General features: G+C 38.8%; 1 protein-coding gene across 4 annotated transcripts in view; it reads left to right on the forward strand.

The window, feature by feature from the left end:
* The window catches only part of LRBA (LPS responsive beige-like anchor protein), a 356,696-nt gene that overhangs the window by 259,395 nt on the left and 79,411 nt on the right, over nt 1-17,890 (forward strand). For all 4 annotated transcript variants that reach the window (XM_083755165.1, XM_083755167.1, XM_083755166.1 and 1 more), the window contains exons 43-46: nt 1,038-1,153; nt 1,284-1,396; nt 11,934-12,074; nt 14,362-14,481. In XM_083755165.1, coding sequence (XP_083611291.1) covers nt 1,038-1,153; nt 1,284-1,396; nt 11,934-12,074; nt 14,362-14,481 — 490 coding nt within the window. The remainder of the gene's footprint in view (nt 1-1,037; nt 1,154-1,283; nt 1,397-11,933; nt 12,075-14,361; nt 14,482-17,890) is intronic.

The raw sequence follows: 17,890 nt of genomic DNA on the forward strand, positions 1-17,890 counted from the left end.
AGGAAAATGAAATAATACTTAGAAGTTTGGATGATGCAGATATTAGCAGATAACATGATAATTGTAAGATGTGGAAAACTAGAATAGAATGAATAGTTGTCGGGTAAAATCAGTGGTCTATGATCACAAAATGAAGGCTGAATTGGAAGGCATACATGTTGTTCTCAGTGCTGTATGTGATATGAGAATGAGGCAAAATACAGGAAGAAGGAAAAAGGCACACTCTGATTGTGATGGGCAGAAATTGTGCCAGATCCAGAATTAAAAGAAAGTGGCTGCTTTATAGTAAAGTGACTGCTTTTCTGTAATGATCCCATGTATTAAAAGGGAATCTCATGGAAAATTAACTGCTAAGTTAATGAGTGTGGCTTCTTCAGGCCTCCAAGATTTGAAAATTTTATTTAAATTCTGCAGCACTTGAAATTTGTGACAAATTAAAAGTGGATGTGAGGAGCTAGCAAGGAGTTTTGTCATTGTGGTATGGTGTTGTAGTTGATTGCCCACCTGCAGGTGAAGACTGGAGAATGCACTGGGGTGAAAGGCAAGGAGGCACCCGAGACCAGATGTTTTGCCTTAAAGCTGGGCTGGGATGCCTTGAGCCTGATCTTTCACTTTAACTCTCAGTTTGAGATTTGTGAAGATACTAGGAGCATTGTGTCTAACTCTAAGGCATCTGAAGAGTGTGGTGAGAAACATCAAAAGCTGGAGTTCCCCTTCCAGCAGGGAGAAGAGACCAAGATGTGTGTCTCATTTGAGGTCAAGGAGGTTGATAGCAAAGCTGTATAAAGGGCCAGCACTTAAGTTCCCAATTTGGCTAGGGCTAGAAGAACGCTTATAGTACGTCTTTGTTGCTGGTGATCTTGATGTTATAGTTTTAATGTTAAAAAACTGTCAAGTTTAAATGATGCTCTTTGGCCCCATCAGTCTCGTATCAAGAAGGATAACTTACTAAAAGGAGAAGATGATATTTGGAGGGAATAAGTGGATGTGGCATGATTTCACAGTATCTTACCTAACACAATGATTTTATCTTTCAGGCGCATTTCTATGGCCAGTCCGCGCCAGATCTTTAAAGCATCAAATATGACCCAGCGATGGCAGCACAGAGAAATTTCAAATTTTGAATATCTCATGTTTCTAAACACTATAGCAGGTAATAATGGTTGTGCTTCATAAAGGATAACTTGACCAAATAATTCATATTTGCATAGTATGTTGCAGATATTAATAACAAGAATTCTGATGTTGCCTCTCAAAGAAGTATTGTTCTTCTTGATCACCAGGGCGTACTTACAATGATTTAAACCAGTACCCGGTATTTCCTTGGGTTATCACTAACTATGAATCAGAAGAACTGGACCTTACGCTTCCAAGCAACTTCAGAGATTTGTCAAAGGTATTTTTTTCCACATGGCATTTACATATTATTATATCAAATATATGATAATACTGGACGGTAGGTCTTAGTATTTTGTACATGTGCTTTTCATGATTCTTGTCAGTAGAGACTTGTCAGTTTGACAGTTATGTAAAAGAATAGTGGTGGGCAGGACATTTTTTTCAGTGGGAACTCCCCAGAACTCAGTTCCGGCACCTCTCAGGTGGGTGCTATTGCCATTCTAAGAGAATGAGGGAGGTGTTCATGGTGAGTTCCAGCACCTCTTTCTAGCAAAATAGCACTGGTGGTGGGGGAAACAAATGCTGCTACAAAATGTATTTTATGTATTCAAACTGTATAGCCCAGCAATGTTGATTTGGATTCAATATATATATATATATATATTTAGGCTCAAAAGATTTCAGCTTCACTTGAAGACAAGGGTGCACATGATGAGTAGACTAATGCTTTAAACAGTAAAAAGAACCCCTCATGCCAGCCCTGCTAATTTTCTCCTGAAAGAATAGCAATTCATTCAAGAAGAGGAGGCAGGCCACAGTTTGTGTTCCGTTCTATAGTACTGAGTACCCCTGCTGGATGCACCTGTAATGGTATTACAGCCCCCAAACTTTCACAGTCAGTAGATGTTATGCATGTGGATATGAGTATAGAAATATGAACTCCTAATTTGTCTGTCTTCAGTAGAAGTTGAGTATAATACATGAAATTGCCTGCACAGGGAGTTGTATCCAAACCTGTATTAAAAACCAGTACCTGCCTGCCAACCTAGCAGTTCGAAAGCACCTCCGGGTGCAAGTAGATAAATAGGGACCGCTTACCAGCGGGAAGGTAAACGGCATTTCCGTGTGCGGCTCTGGCTCGCCAGAGCAGCGATGTCACACTGGCCACGTGACCCGGAAGTGTCTCCGGACAGCGCTGGCCCCTGGCCTCTTAAGTGAGATGGGCGCACAACCCCAGAGTCTGTCAAGACTGGCCCGTACGGGCAGGGGTACCTTTACCTTTACCTTTACCTGGTCCTAGAATGTATACAATTATTATAAGTGTGCCTGTGTTGAACGTATATACCAAGTAACTTTTCTTTATAGCTACCAAGTCTCCATTTGCCTGGGATTAAAAGAAAAAACTTCTTGGTCAAATGATGTCCCTGTTAACTTATCTTACATTTCACATGAATTATGAAGTTTTTTGCAAAGGTTTCTTGTAAGAAGAAGTGAAGGAGGACGCTGGGCTTAATAGATCCCTAGGTCTGATGTAAAAGGGCTACTATTTGCAAGAGAGATGTAAGAAACTGGAGATACCCAAAGCAGAAAGGAGATCTGATGCATCCATTCCCTGAAGTGTAAATCAAAGGCAGTTACCTAAACTACCTAGGACTTGCTGATCAGAAGGTTGGCGGATTCAATATGGATTCAACTACCAGTAGATTGAATAAACCAGGTGGCGCTGTGGGTTAAACCACAGAGCCTAGGGCTGATCAGAAGGTTGGCGGTTCGAATCCCCGCGACGGGGTGAACGGCCGTTGCTCGGTCCCTGCTCCTGCCAACCTAGCAGTTCGAAAGCACGTCAAAGTGCAAGTAGATAAATAGGTACCACTCCAGTGGGAAGGTAAACAGCGTTTCTGTGTACTGCTCTGGTTCGCCAGAAGTGGCTTAGTCATGCTGGCCACATGACCCAGAAGCTGTACGCCGGCTCCCTTGGCCAATAAAGCGAGATGAGCGCCGCAACCCCAGAGTTGGTCATGACTGGACCTAATGGTTGGGGTCCCTTTACCTTTACCTTTTAGTCTCTTCATAGCTAGCCTCAAAATAGGTTTTTTATATGTCAAATATACATAGTCTGTGATGCTCACTTGTTTCCTACAGCATCTCTCTCATGTCCAGAAAAAGCTGCACATTTGGCATCACCAACTGAGTAAGAGATGAAATAAATAAAATTGCCTGCTAACCAATCACGTTGCTGATGCTGTTATGCCTAGCTAATGGCATTGTAATGTGTGTATGCTGCTATTTTCGTAGGAATTGTTTAACTTTTTGTAGGTTCTGTCGCTGCTTTTCTAGCCATAACTGAAGTCGCTCATTTATACCTACATTTTAACATTTCCCTCTCCAGCCGTGATGCTTCGAAATGTAGCTGTGTTTCATTTTTAAGTGCAAGGTGAGCTCCTTAGGATTCTAGCAAATCCTTCCAGAGGGCAAAATAAGATAAAGACTGTAAAACAGGTAGTGGAAATGCTTTAAGACCTGTAATGGTGAGCGCACACACAGAGAGAATCCTCCATTCTCACAGCTGAAAAATAAAAGTGCAAAGATTCTACTGGGCTACAGTACTTAAAATTTATGTTGTAGCTAAGCATACAGTTAAAAAAACACCCCAGGCTTTTGTATGTATTTTAACCTCTAGTGCATTATCTTAGCAACGTTTCTGCCTGAGTGTTGATTTATTGCCACGGTTGTTCTCCAGGCACTGTTTGTGTATTGTATTGTATTGTATTGTATTGTATTGTATTGTATTGTATTGTATTGAATGTTTGTGTCTTTGCAATCTGCAACTCACCTTATGATCCATTCTCCCTGCATTTAATTGCAGTTGATCAGACAGCACTTCTTTTATCAGCTGCATTTTAAGTGCGGTTTCCGATTAATGCTATCTTCTTGTCAGTGTCCATTTTTCAGGGTTTGGTTACTGTATGGAGTATTTGAGCTCCATCACCCATAACTGTGTTTTGTTCTTCCTGCTGAGCTCACATTCATTATCTGACCCTGTGTTAAATGAAATCAGCTTTGAAATCCTTAACACCGATACCAAATGCTAAGTCCCACTGAGCTCTATGGGATTTAGGAGAAAGTGGGGCAGATTGATGTAGAAAAATTCAATCTCATATTTTATGTAACAAAAATGAGTCAAATAATTATTATTTTTTGCTTTGTGCATGACATAACTAATCAATATTATAATAGCAATCAAAAGAACCATTGAAGTTAGAAGATAATGAGCATATAATGAATTGAGGGGAAAATTGGTTTTGTATCATTCTGCCCCACCTAGGGGGCACTTTGATACATTCAATGGGGCACTTTGATACAAAGCGTAAATTGTATAAGAATAGTAATTATTTACAAACATTTAATGAAAAAAACATTTTTTATTGTGAGAGATCATAATCAGCTTTACAATTTATTACTTAAAATCTAAATTATGTATCAAAACTAACAGTGTTTCACACATATCATAGACTTTATGGCAGGTTTTCTTAACAAAACATCAAAACTTATATTTATCTTTCCTCAAACACCTATCCATTTAAAAAAACATCTTTGGAAAAACTTAAAGAAGTGTAAGAACTCACATTAGGTAGTAAAAAAATAGTAATTTAAACAAAATGTTTATTAAAAATTAGATAATTACTTAACCTTTAGCTTCTATTGCACATTATATCCACTTAAGTCAATAGAAAAAGTATAAAGAGATGGTGTTCGAGATGTGCCCTTTGAGAAATTTGGTTTTGGCAACTGCAAAACAACATCCTTGAAATCAACACTTGCCTTATTTTCTACAATGGAGAAGACAAACATACAAGATCCTGGTTTTTTCCTGAGATATGACATTTCATAATCGGTTGTTGATACCCATGGCTAATGGCCATGAATGGAACCAATACTAATCCAACACAACAGCCATCACATAAACAGAATAACTAGTTTAGAGATTTCATGCAAACTTGTATATTGGGGCACTATTGTACGCTAGTGGGGCACTTTTATATATAAGTGTATCAAAGTAACCGAACGGACATTTTCAAAAAACTGACAATTATTAACAAAACCACTGAACTTGTTTAAAAATCATGTGTAATCCTGATTACTGAGTGGAATGACTTACCTTTGGTATTTAAATCTTAACTAAAAGACATAAAACAGCATTGGAACACTTTTACATTTCACATAATTTTTTAGCTGCCTACCCTAAAAACACACCTAACTCTCGTCAAACGCCAATGGCTAACTGGCGGGCACAACTGGTCACAACTGTTGTACTCACACATGTATAGACACGTTTTAGTGATCTTGCGGGACGAATAACATTTCTCGATATTGAAATCTTGTTGGTGTATCAATCTGCCCCTTGCATCAATGTGCCCCGCCTCCCCCTGTGTCTGAGTTAGAGATGTGTAATTATCATTTATTTAAAGCAACAATCCAGAAGATACTATTTGCAGTGCTTATTAATGAAGAATAGTGAGATTTTGGGAAAAGGTTAAAAAGTATTGTTTAATATATTTATCTTTAATTTATGGAACAACTGTTGAAGATGTTTTACTTTACTAAAAATATACTGTGCCAAAACTTTATCTGCTTCTTGCACTTGCAGTGTTTAACCATGTAATCTAGTATCATGCTTCTGTAGAATTCTGGAGCCTTTTCTATCAGGCAGGATAAAAGTCTAACTCCAAACAAAAAAAGGGGAGGGGGGAAGAATGAGAGCTAACAATATTTAATGAAAGATTGTCGTGATCTTTTAAAAAATCAACTTTAGGGTAGAGGTGCAGTTTAATAGTTTCCAGAGTCTATATGTCTTATTTAAATAAAACCCCAGATTACCTTGATCCTATGAACCTCACACTTGCATGCAGCTTTTACATGCTTTGTTTAGTGGCAGCATGCCTGCAGAAGCTTCTTTCAATGTCTTGTACAGCTTTCAGAAATAGTTTCCAATACAACACTGTGGGGGAACAGAATGGAAACTTACCCTAGTGCATATTGCACAGGGCTAGAGCTTCCAATTGTAGTTTCAGTCCTTAAAATCTGAAAACAAGGATCTTTGCTTGATATGTAGAATTTCAACATTTTTGTTTACTTACTTCAAAACTAAGATACCACACATGGTCCAAGTGGATTCAGTGTTCTTAAGGTGGTTAAAGTCATTATAGTTTGTGTAAAACATTACTTCTCCAGTTTAGCTAGTGTATATTCAAAGATCTCTTCACAGGACTATTTAAATAAATCGCTTTTCTAAAAATGCCCTTATAGAACCTCTATGGCTTAGGTGTATTTTTAAGGTATTAAATCAAATCAGGAGTATGAAGTGATAACAGTAATAGCAACACACCATGTCTTCAGTGTACACAACAAAATACCCATGGGCTTGATAAAAATGCTTATCACAATCCATTGGTTATACTTGTCAGTCAGATAAAAGCAGCAGCTACAAATAGTTGTCTGAGCCATGAACAAGGCATATGACCCTTAAGCAATCCAACCATGGGCTACTTATCTGTGCTCCTTTGCCACAATAATAATAATAAAATATAAAAAAACCTGAAAAGATATTTACATTTAAAAATAAATATGCTGTATTATAAGAGTGCTTAGAATTATTAGGTTAGTGTCTGTGTTGTGCACATGTCATGGGTATTATCCCAAAGCCACTGCTATTTTGTGACACTGTAAAATATGATTTATTGTGTGGAATAGGCTGAGATTATGTGAATAGGATTTAAATGGTAGAAAAATGAACACATGTTAGATGAAAGGTAATTTGAATTCAGTGTCTTTCATTAATTAAAAACACATTTTCAGTAGATAGAAAGTCATAGATCCATTAGGCTGAATTCTTCTAATTGAAAATGAGAGGAACCTTTCTCTCTTCCTAGAAGAATTTCCCGCAGAACTCTAGGAATAGTTTTCTACAAGTGCATCATGACCACTTTCGAATGGGCCAAATACTGGAGAATACATGCTGTATCTGTATGTGCTCTGTACATGTTGCAACACTTCTGAAGTCCATGTTGGTTGATATGGGCAAGTTTTCTCTCTTCTTTACTGTGTCCCTGGCCTACAACCCCATAAAGCTCTATGGAACCACCAAGAATAGAATAACATCACAAGGTGGATTGTTGTTGTTTGGTTTGGACACATTAGCTATGACAAAAAACAAGAGCTGACTCTTTGTCTATCCTCTTTTTTTGGATCTGTGTATACAATAATAACCCTACTAATAATGCTCAGATGGTGCTCATGATACTATAGAATATGGGACAAAAAACACTGTAGTTAGCCCTAAGGGACTAACTAGCTTGTTGAAAAAGTTCGTGTTTCCCCATGTATGAAACAGACTGAGAAAGCTATAGATATAATATAAAGCAGGGTTAGCTGAGCTGTGGTCTTCCAGATCTTGCTGGATTCCAGCGCCCATCATCCCTGACAATTGACCATGTTGGCTCGGGCTGATGGGATTTGGAGTGCATCCTTGATATTCAGTAATCACCAAGTTACCTAAATGTGTGAAAGAGATCAGAGGAGAGAGAAATAATGAAAGAGTGAAAACTTGGGCAAAATTGTATATCTTCACAGGATGTCAGAAGCAGCTATTTGATAATGTTTCACATATGGCATTTGCAGGGACAAAGGTAGAAAATACCATTTTTTTTGTCACTGCCCTGCTGATATTCTGTAGAGTATAACAATTCCCCAGATAGCCTGTGACCTTATGGGTCTATACAAAAGCAGGTGGTCTCAGTTTGTTCAGGACTTTATATATTAGTAACAAGACCTTGAATATAGCCCAGTAGCTGAGTGACTATATGTGGTGTGTGTGTGTGTGTGTGTACACACACTCTGTATACAGAATCTATATAACCCCTTATCCTGTAGTTGTAACTAGTTAGGTTTTGTGTTCAAGTTGGCCTAGTATAGCATGGTGCCACTTCTCAAAAAAGATACTAATGGAGATGAAAACTTTCTAGACAATTATTCTATAATATCACAGTTCCCTAGAATTAACATCTCCCTGTTAGATGTCTCTCTTTAATATGTCCCCTGAAAAAAATCTCCCTTAGTTCTTCCCTCAGGTGGTCAAGGCTATTGTGGTAACACCTAGCACCAGCACAGGCTTAGTTCATTTAAAATGCAAATGAGTTGTAGGGCCAGAGACAAAGGACAAGGTGCTCCTATATTCTATGTTTAGAAATCAACCATGCTAGCAGTTGAAACTTAGTTACACTCACTGATGAGACAGCATTCTTCACTTTGTTTGAGTTTAGCAGGTGCAGGAAAAGGGACATGATATGCACAGCTCTGTTTTCCAACAAATGTCACTCTCTGTCTCCCCTCCTCAAAAAAAAGGGGGGGGGGGATGAAAGAAAAAAGCATTTTCTGTCTCAGGCAACTTCCTCACTGTGCCTAATTGTAGGGCCAGCCTTACAACGTTGTTTTTTTAATCAGGATTTGAAACCAGCTTTGAGGCTGTTTTAAAACACCTGGTTAGCCCTGTATCCAATCTTGGCTAGTCTGAACTATGATCAGGTGGTGTTGATATAGGCCTTAATGATTACTGGGGAGGGAAGAGGTTGTAGGAGAGAAACACAAACCTGATTGCCATTTCCAAGTCCTAAGGATAAGGTAACAGAGAAGCTACACCCATCCTGGTCTCACCATTAGATAGTGATGTAGCCACCTCATTTTGGGTATCATGAAATGGCAGCATATTGTTATTTTATTCATTTTATTATTGTGGTATCTCCCAGAGAGATGTCAGTGGGATTGTAGTTGTGCTGGTTGTAGCTAGAAGGTTTTGAGTAGCTCATGGATATGACTTCGTTGGATTTTCTTTTATAACACCTGCCGAATATGTAAGTAACATGTTTAGCTTCTGCCTGGATTTCTCAGTTAAAACTCTTGGATCTCTTATAGCAGCATCTAACCATTTACGGTAATTGTGTTGCTCTTATTGCTAAGCCCATTGCTGCAGTAAGTAAGATGTATTGTATTACTGTAGGTCAAAGGACTGCTCATTTTCCTGTGAATGTCATTTCTTCTGTGTGGGCCACTGAGCAGCTCTTGGCACTCAGTTTCCATAAGCACATTTATGGCTGATGCATCACGATTGGGAATTTCCTAGCTTTGGCATCCATATTAAAATAATGCCTCTTCAAAGCCAATTAAGTAGAACAGTAGTTACCCGCTCATTTCAGAGTGTGATAGTAAACATAAATTGAACATTTTATATAAGAGGATAAAAAGAGAATTTTAGAAGTGTTTTTTGCCTCGAATGTTTGATAATTAGTTAACTATTAGCAAGGCCTCATAGCATTGTCAGGAAAATATGGGTCACTGTGGTAGAATGTATTAGCCCAATACATTGTCTCCATTTTATTATGAAGCTGCTGAGGAAGCCGTGATATACAGCACTGTCATTACAGATCTATTGTTACAGGGGTTCCACAGTCTTCTGTGTACTGCCATTAATTTATAGCAGTAAACAATATGTAGCCTTCCAACTGCAGCAAAGCAGAATCTTTTAATGAGGTGGATGTTATTACCACAATAAATCAGTGCATTTGTGTAATGTATAATTCAATGTGTGTATTCCCTCTGTAACTTCTCTGAGTAAGCTGATAGTGTATCATTGTCAGTACACAACTCCATAGTTCTTTATTTGGAAGGCTTCTCCCACAGTTGGGGTGTGTGTGTGTGTGTGTGTGTGTGTGTGTATATATATATATATATATATATATATATGGCTTGCAAATAAACATGACATGCCTTGATGGTTGTCCTGTTGCCAGGTTTCAGAAACCAAGTGTAGCAAAAAAAGGGGGGGTTGGTTTGGTTTAAAAATCAATACCGTGCATTCTGTCTGTATGGATCTCCACATGATACCTTTTATTTCTTTTTTCAAAAGAGAATTAAATCAATTCTAATTGGTTTTAGCTTTATATTCAGTGAATGTAATTCTATAAGTATTGATCTGTGGTGGTCTTATTTGTAGAATAATAAAAGCAAGAGCAGCAAAAAGCATATTTTTGAAAGCTTTAATGCCGTACGAACACCGTATTGTTTACATTGTTACTAAATATAATTTATTTACCAATGATCTTTTTGTCTTCCTTTTTAAAGCAAAAGAAAGCATGGCTGAATAGTGTCACAAAGCAAAAGATGAAGTAGATTCCGTAATGGTTCTTTGACAAATGCAATAGTTTACATCAGACTAAACTGAAGTCTTCCTTGGAATGTTTTCTGCTGCATATAAAAAGCCTTTTATATAGCAACCACTTCTTTAAAAAACTGTAATATTTCAAATTAGAAAACTTCCAGTGGTTAATGACATTTTTTTCTTGGTAAAGAAAGGAGAAGAAAGATATGTACCAACAAAAACAAAACGAAGTACAGTTCCATTGATAAATAACAATATAAATGATAGTATGTCAGTCTATTTCTATTAACAATGTTGTCATCTACAAAAGTAACATGGGAACAAGAATTCCATAAATGCTTCTGGTTTTCTAAAACTAATTTCTGCTAGTCTCTTGTGAATCAATTTTTCCCCAATGAAAATTACGTCCCAAAGATGGATAAGTAGTACATATTTTGGGTAGATATTTGGTATGTGGCCCTCCCCCACACTACCTTGAGCCCAAGATGGAGTCTAGTGAATAATTATATCTCTCATCTCCCAACTCCCCACAACTTAAATTCAGTTCTGTATTCATAATTTGCAGGTTGGGAAGGGAAATGTTAATTACAGGTAATTGGTATCTTACGCATATTTTACTTACGAGATCGCAGCTTTGTGTGCTTGGATGGGAAATGATTATTTAAGGAAATAATATAGAAAATGGGGAGGGGCTGGTGGAAAGAAGGGGCAATTGGTGGTCCATGTCCAGCAACACCCCCACTCCCTACACCCCCCTTCTCTTCCTTTCTGTGGGGCTGGCTTAGAAACAGGGACTCACCTAAATGCTGTCCCCTCAGGGACCAGAGCAGCAGCATCTCCAGGAAGGAGCCAAGCAGAAGCTCTTAAGAAACCTGGTATTGTAAGCAAGCTGGAGGGCTAATAGCTCTCTCTCTTAACAGCTCTCTGCTTTGGGTTTTCCATATTCAAAGAGAACATGGGCCCGATCAAGTAAAACAATAGAAATACTTAACTGACCAATCACATCGGTTCTGCCCCCCCAACAAAAATCCTGCCCCCTCCCCATAAAAATCCTGGCCACGCCCATGAAAGGGAACAGAAAAAAAGTGGAGGGAGATGGGGGGAAGAGAGGTTCTAAGAGAAAGAAAGGTTTGTGGGTTTGCAGGGAGAGAAGAGAAAGAGCAACGGGAGTCATAGAATTGTACAATTGAAAGGGACCACACAGTGATTGGGTGGGAATGATCCATGCTATTGAATGCATTCAGATCTTGCCAAGGGAAGCAGTTCCACTTGTGTTTGCAGTATGTATGTGAGACACTTGGCAATAATTACTTCATGCATTGCTGCCTTCTGCGAAGTTTGTATTAGAGGATGATTTAAAATAATTCCTAGTGGAAGTAAGAAGATTGTACAGTTACATCTGGGTTGGAAAAGGTCACTTACCTCCCTCTTATTATGCTTACTTGCATCCAAATTCAAAACCATTTGATTTATTATTCTTGTTATTGTTATCATAGTAACAATAATAATGTACTATGTGTTTAATTTTGACTAGTAATTAAGTGGAAGACAACAAATGTCAATATTATAATGTGATGAGTATGTTTCTTTTTCTCACCCATAGCCTATTGGGGCTCTGAATCCCAAAAGAGCTGCATTCTTTGCTGACCGCCATGAAACATGGGAAGATGATCAAGTTCCAAAGTTTCATTACGGCACTCACTATTCAACAGCAAGTTTTACACTCACCTGGTTGTTAAGAATTGTAAGTAGACTTTGAAAGTGTTTTCTTTGAAATTTGTAAGGGAAGTTGTAACTAAGCATTGATTTTTCAAATCGAAAAGGGGTGGCAGCAACAGAGATTTTGAAAATTGATTAAAATACAGTGGTACCTCAGGTTACATACGCTTCTGGTTACATACGCTTCAGGTTACAGACTCCGCTAACCCAGAAATAGTGCTTCAGGTTAAGAACTTTGCTTCAGGATGAGAACAGAAATCAGGCTCCAGCGGCGCGGCAGCAGCAGGAGGCCCCATTAGCTAAAGTGGTGTTTCAGGTTAAGAACAGTTTCAGGTTAAGTACGGACCTCCGGAACGAATTAAGTACTTAACCTGAGGTACCACTGTAAATGGGTTCAGTCCAAATAACTTTCACATATGATGGTAGCATTTGGAGGCCTGACCTCCCCCTGCCATTTAACCCTCCAGAGCACCCAAAAAATGCTTGGACAAGGGTCAGCAGACCTGCTACGTCCACTGGTATTGGATATTGGTTCAGGGGACTAAGGGAAAGGAGTGTTTGTGGGAAATCAGGCAGAGGCACTTTGTATGTGTAGAAACGAAGGTTCCACCTCCTGCATTTTGCATACTCCCTCTTCCTTCTCAACCCTCCATTCCACAACCCATCCCCCTCAGCAAGGTTCCACAACTGTCTGGTAGCATTTTATTTGGAGGGAGGCCGTGCAAGAAGATGAGGGATCTGGAAATCCAGATTCTGCCTGTGACTATCCACTAGCGAACTCTGGACTCACCCCATGGCTGATTATTGCCTATCAGAACTACAATTACTTTCAAATACAGTGGACGCTCGGGTTGCGAATGTGATCCGTGCTGGATGCACGTTTGCAACCCGCAGCGTTCACAACCCGCATCTGCGCACATGTGGGTTGCGATTCAGCACTAATGTGCATGTGCAAAGCACGATTTAGTGCTTCTGCTCATGCACGATTGCTGAAACCCAGAAGTAACCCATTCCGGTACTTCCAGATTTCGGCAGTCCACAAGCCGAAAAAACGCAACCTGAAGCAGACGCAACATGAGGTATGACTGTAATAGCAATGATAATGGTTTTTTGTTTACACTTTTCAAATAAGTATGAAAACTCTTTCTTAAAATATGTTTTTAAAGCTGGTTTCTCGCTCTGTTTCTTTTCGTTTAGAATTACTTTTTGCATGCAAGGTTTTTTTTTTTAATGAAACATAATCTGACCACTTAGTGCAGATTTCATGTGAATCACTGATAAGTAAAATAAGCTTTTAAGATGCAATCTAGAAATAGAATTGCCCCTTTTGAAGTAATATTGTAATATGTTTACAAATAGTGTTTCAGATGGTCAGATGTCTAATATTTATGAAACAGGCCACGTTTCTGTAAAATAAACTGGAATGATGATTTATCTGATAGAAACTAATTTCTTTGGGAAAGCATTAGCAGCACATCATTAATTAAACCTTGTTACATTGGTACAAGCAGACATAAATCCTTGAAGTAATTTATGGTACTTTGCTAATTTCAAGCAATTATCCACTAATATGCGCTTAAGTGTTCTCTGACTAGGAGGAGGTTTTTCAATTGCTCAAACATTTTTCTTTCCTTAATTGTGAACTGTAAAGTTGCACATTCTGATGTTATAGTCATAGGAAAGTTTTGACTCTGGATAATATTTAGGATCCAGAGAGCCCCATAATTAGTTCCATGCACCCCAAAGATCTGCTTTTATTGAACATAATTCTTGCTTCTCCACCTCCAGGGCTAAATGAAAGCCACTTTGGAAACTGGGGAAAATTTCAAAAACAGTTTGCAAAGAGTCACAATGGGGATGTGCTTGCTGTTTAAATAAAACAATTCAGATATCTCAAGGCCACCTGAAAGCTCAGACAGCCCCTTGGATCCTAGTATGTATGCATATATAAATCTAATGAATTAAATGAGTTAGATCCAGGCTTCAACTTTCGTTGACAGAAAGGCTTCTGCCATTATGAAACACTTCCTCTTTTTAATCACCTGAATAAACATGTTCCTATCTATAGTATCAGTTGTTTAAAAGGCATTAAAATACAGTGATACAAAATGTAAGTGAATTTGGGAACCTGTGTTTTTCACTGATTGTGTTGCTCTGTAGAATGAGTTATTCTAGGAAAACAAGACACATCTTACCACGTTGTTGTTTTTCTTTTACTCTCCGCAAAAATAAAACCTGTCAATAACCTTTAGTGTTTCATTCTAATTGAGAATTGGCAAAATTTATTTCAGCTTCTGTTTCTCTCTTCTCAGGAACCTTTTACTACATTTTTCTTAAACTTGCAAGGGGGCAAATTTGACCATGCAGATAGAACTTTTTCATCAATTTCAAGGGCATGGCGCAATAGTCAACGGGACACCTCTGATATCAAGGTAAACTTCAGTAACCATTCTTCACTTCCTATAGTGAGCTTTCATATTGATGATGTTCTGTTAATAAAGCACCATCAAAGTGCACATTGCTTTACAGAGTACAAAAGGATTGGTTCCTGTGTTGGAGAGCTTAGCAGTCTAAGATTTGACAGAAGGGCAACAGTGGGAAATGAAGGGAAGAGGAGGCAAGGGGTGATTGCTTCAGCTGCAGTAGTTTGTTATACCAGCAAGGGTAACTAGGGTGTGTCAAATGTTCTTGGACTAATACTGAATGATTTTGAATCTATTAGATTTGCTAGGCATATAACCTTTAAGAAGCTGCAAAGATTATAGAAATAAATTCACTTAGTATTATGGGCTGATGGTGACTCTGAAGTCTGCTAAAAACTGTGTGCTATTTTACAGCATTGATGTAACTAAATATGCACCCCCAGCTCCTGAACGCATTTACACTACTATATTCAACATACTACATGCTGAGGTCAGAGATCAAGGACCACTAATGTATGCTTTCAAAAATATGAGCAGAGACAGACTTTTGCCGAAAAGGCCTATCAAATCAGATTTGTGTGTCTCTGAACTCTAATATTATTTGCCAAAGGGGCAAAGTAATCACAGACTAACTTGGCTGTCTTAGTGTACTGCTATCCCCGCCCCCACCCTCTTTCCATAAAAGAATAAGATGGTCACTTTGAAGGAGAAGAGACACCCATCTACTTATAGGATAATGATCTAGGAAGCTAATCAAAAACTTAAATTGTAAGCTTTAATCTTATAAAGCTAAAGCCCATAGTTTTAACTAATCCTCTGTATGTAACTTAAATTAATATTTGTTGGTATGAAATAGAAAAAATAAGATTATTATTAAAAAGGTTAGTACTGGTCAGGATGCAAACAATATAAAGCTAGTTCCATTGTCCAAACCTCTTCACCTGCATACATAGGAAATGGCTTTTGGCATCCCTCTGTGCTTGTCATCAATGTGGAAAGTTTGCATGGGCCAGAAAGGTGGGACAAGCTGTCCAGGAATGGCCTTGTAGCCCTCCAGTCTTATAGTCCAAAATCTTCCATGATGCTGGAAATTCACTTAGTGTTGGGTTCATTTTTGAGAACTCTATGTTCAAAATGTTTTTTTTAGCCCACCTAACTTAATGCATTTAATTACATGGTTGACTATCTATAGTAAAAAATGTTGTGGGAGATGTAACCATTTGACATTCTGTTTGACACTTGGCATATTATAAAAGGTAAAGGGACCCCTGACCGTTAGGTCCGTTCGCGAACGACTCTGGGTTGCAGCGCTCATCTCGCTTTACTGGCCAAGGGAGCGACGTTTGTCCGCAGACAGTTTTTCCAGGTCATGTGGCCAGCATGACTAAGCCACTTCTGGCAAACCATAGAAGTGCATGGAAATGCCGTTTACCTTTCCGCCAGAGTGGTACCTATTTATCTACTTGCACTTTGATGTGCTTTCGAACTGCTAGGTTGGCAGGAGCTGGGACCAAGCAACAGGAGCTCACCCCGTCGTGGGGATTTGAACTGCAGACCTTCCAATCAGCAAGCCCTAGGCTCTGTGGTTTAACCCACAGCGCCACCCACGTCTCTTGGCATATTATAGGTTCCAAATTAAATTACTTGTTTTTACTGACTATGTACTCCATAATTACTATATAAACTTAAGTTTAATTCTGCTCACCTATGTGATTAGAATAAATATATTTTATTTATTAATCTTTGTTTGCCATGCCAGTATATACTAATAGTTTCATAATAAGTATCATTCCTTTCTCACCTCAGAAAATAGATACATTTAAAGAAACCCCACCACTATGTTCTCTTAGGAACTATTTTCATTACTGCACCTTAGTGTGATTATGTGAAGTTGAACTAATGAATAATTTAAAAAATCATGATAACCAAATAAACAGTGATGATAATGTCTGTGTGGCATTTATCCAGCATTTTTAACATATAAGCAAAGAAGCATACTATAATTTAAAATCAGTCCTTAAAATATTGAATACATTTGGTTTTGCCATGCAGCTTATAACCATGGCAAGTAATGCAAAAATGCAATTGCTTTTCAAATGATATGCACTATCCTTAAATCATAAACTGATTTTGAATGGCTGAAGGCTGATTTAGTATATACAACAGTAGCTTTAAATTACCCTTTTGTGCATTAATTTGCAGTGTCCGTTATATGGCTTGTTTTGTCTGAAAGATAAGACGTTTACTTTAAAAAAACAAAATGGGAGTGCAGTGAGGATACAGTGATAAGCAAATTTCAACTAGGACTGATTTCTTACGAGATAAACAAAATCATAACTGTCTCTCGAAGATTCAGATAAAATCCTTCTTAGCAATTAGTGCCCTTTTTATTTTCCTGGAACAGAGAAACGGGGGGGGGGGGTGAAATTCACCCTTGTTTGCCCTGATACCTCCATTCCAGACCATGCAGCACTAAGCCAATGATCCAGTGGGCAGGGCTAGGAACACTAGTCAGTGTTGATCCCCCATGTCCTTTATTCCTCTGGACGTGGGTGGCTCTGTGGGTTAAACCACAGAGCCTAGGACTTGCCGATCAGAAGGTCGGCGGTTCGAATCCCCACGATGGGGTGAGCTCCCGTTGCTCGGTCCCACCTCCTGCCAACCTAGCAGTTCGAAAGAACGTCAAAGTGCAAGTAGATAAACAGGTACCACTCCGGCAGGAAGGTAAACGGCGTTTCCATGCGCTGCTCTGGTTTGCCAGAAGTGGCTTAGTCATGCTGGCCACATGACCCGGAAGCTGTACACCGGCTCCCTCAGCCAATAAAGCGAGATGAGCGCCACAACCCCAGAGTCGGCAACGACTGGACCTAATGGTCAGGGGTCCCTTTACCTTTACCTTTACCTCCACCTTCAGGCACAATTCAGCACCCTCCCAAGGCTGAGAAAATTAGTTAGCCAGTGTTTTCTAGTTTCAATGTAGCCTCATTGTGTGCTTCCTGCATGCTTGCAGCAGAGTCCAAGCCTTAAGCCTGATGCCTATACCACTGTCAGGCTTAACAAGATAAGCATGAACAAGAGAAGGGTCAAGGGAGACTTACTGAGTCAGGTGACAGGCTAGTGCTGTTGAACATTGTCTAAAGTTGCAGAGGTCTGAGCATGACTCAAAAGGATTTCAGAACACCTGAATTGCTGAAATTTGATATGTACTGATCACTATTTCTGAGATCCAGTGGCATCACCATTAATGATGCTAATTTGGTAAGTTTCAGAGTATGCATACACAAATGGTTTTAAAGCCTGCCTTTGACATCGAGTGAATTCACCTGAATTCAGCCAGTTCCCATACAACTTTGTTCAGAAGAAAAGATGACTGTCCTTATTTGCTATATGATCCATCAGATGAAAATTATCTGCAGTA

This window comes from Podarcis gaigeae, assembly GCF_964106915.1.
Source record: "Podarcis gaigeae genome assembly, chromosome: 9".
Taxonomy (NCBI): Eukaryota; Metazoa; Chordata; class Lepidosauria; order Squamata; family Lacertidae; genus Podarcis; species Podarcis gaigeae.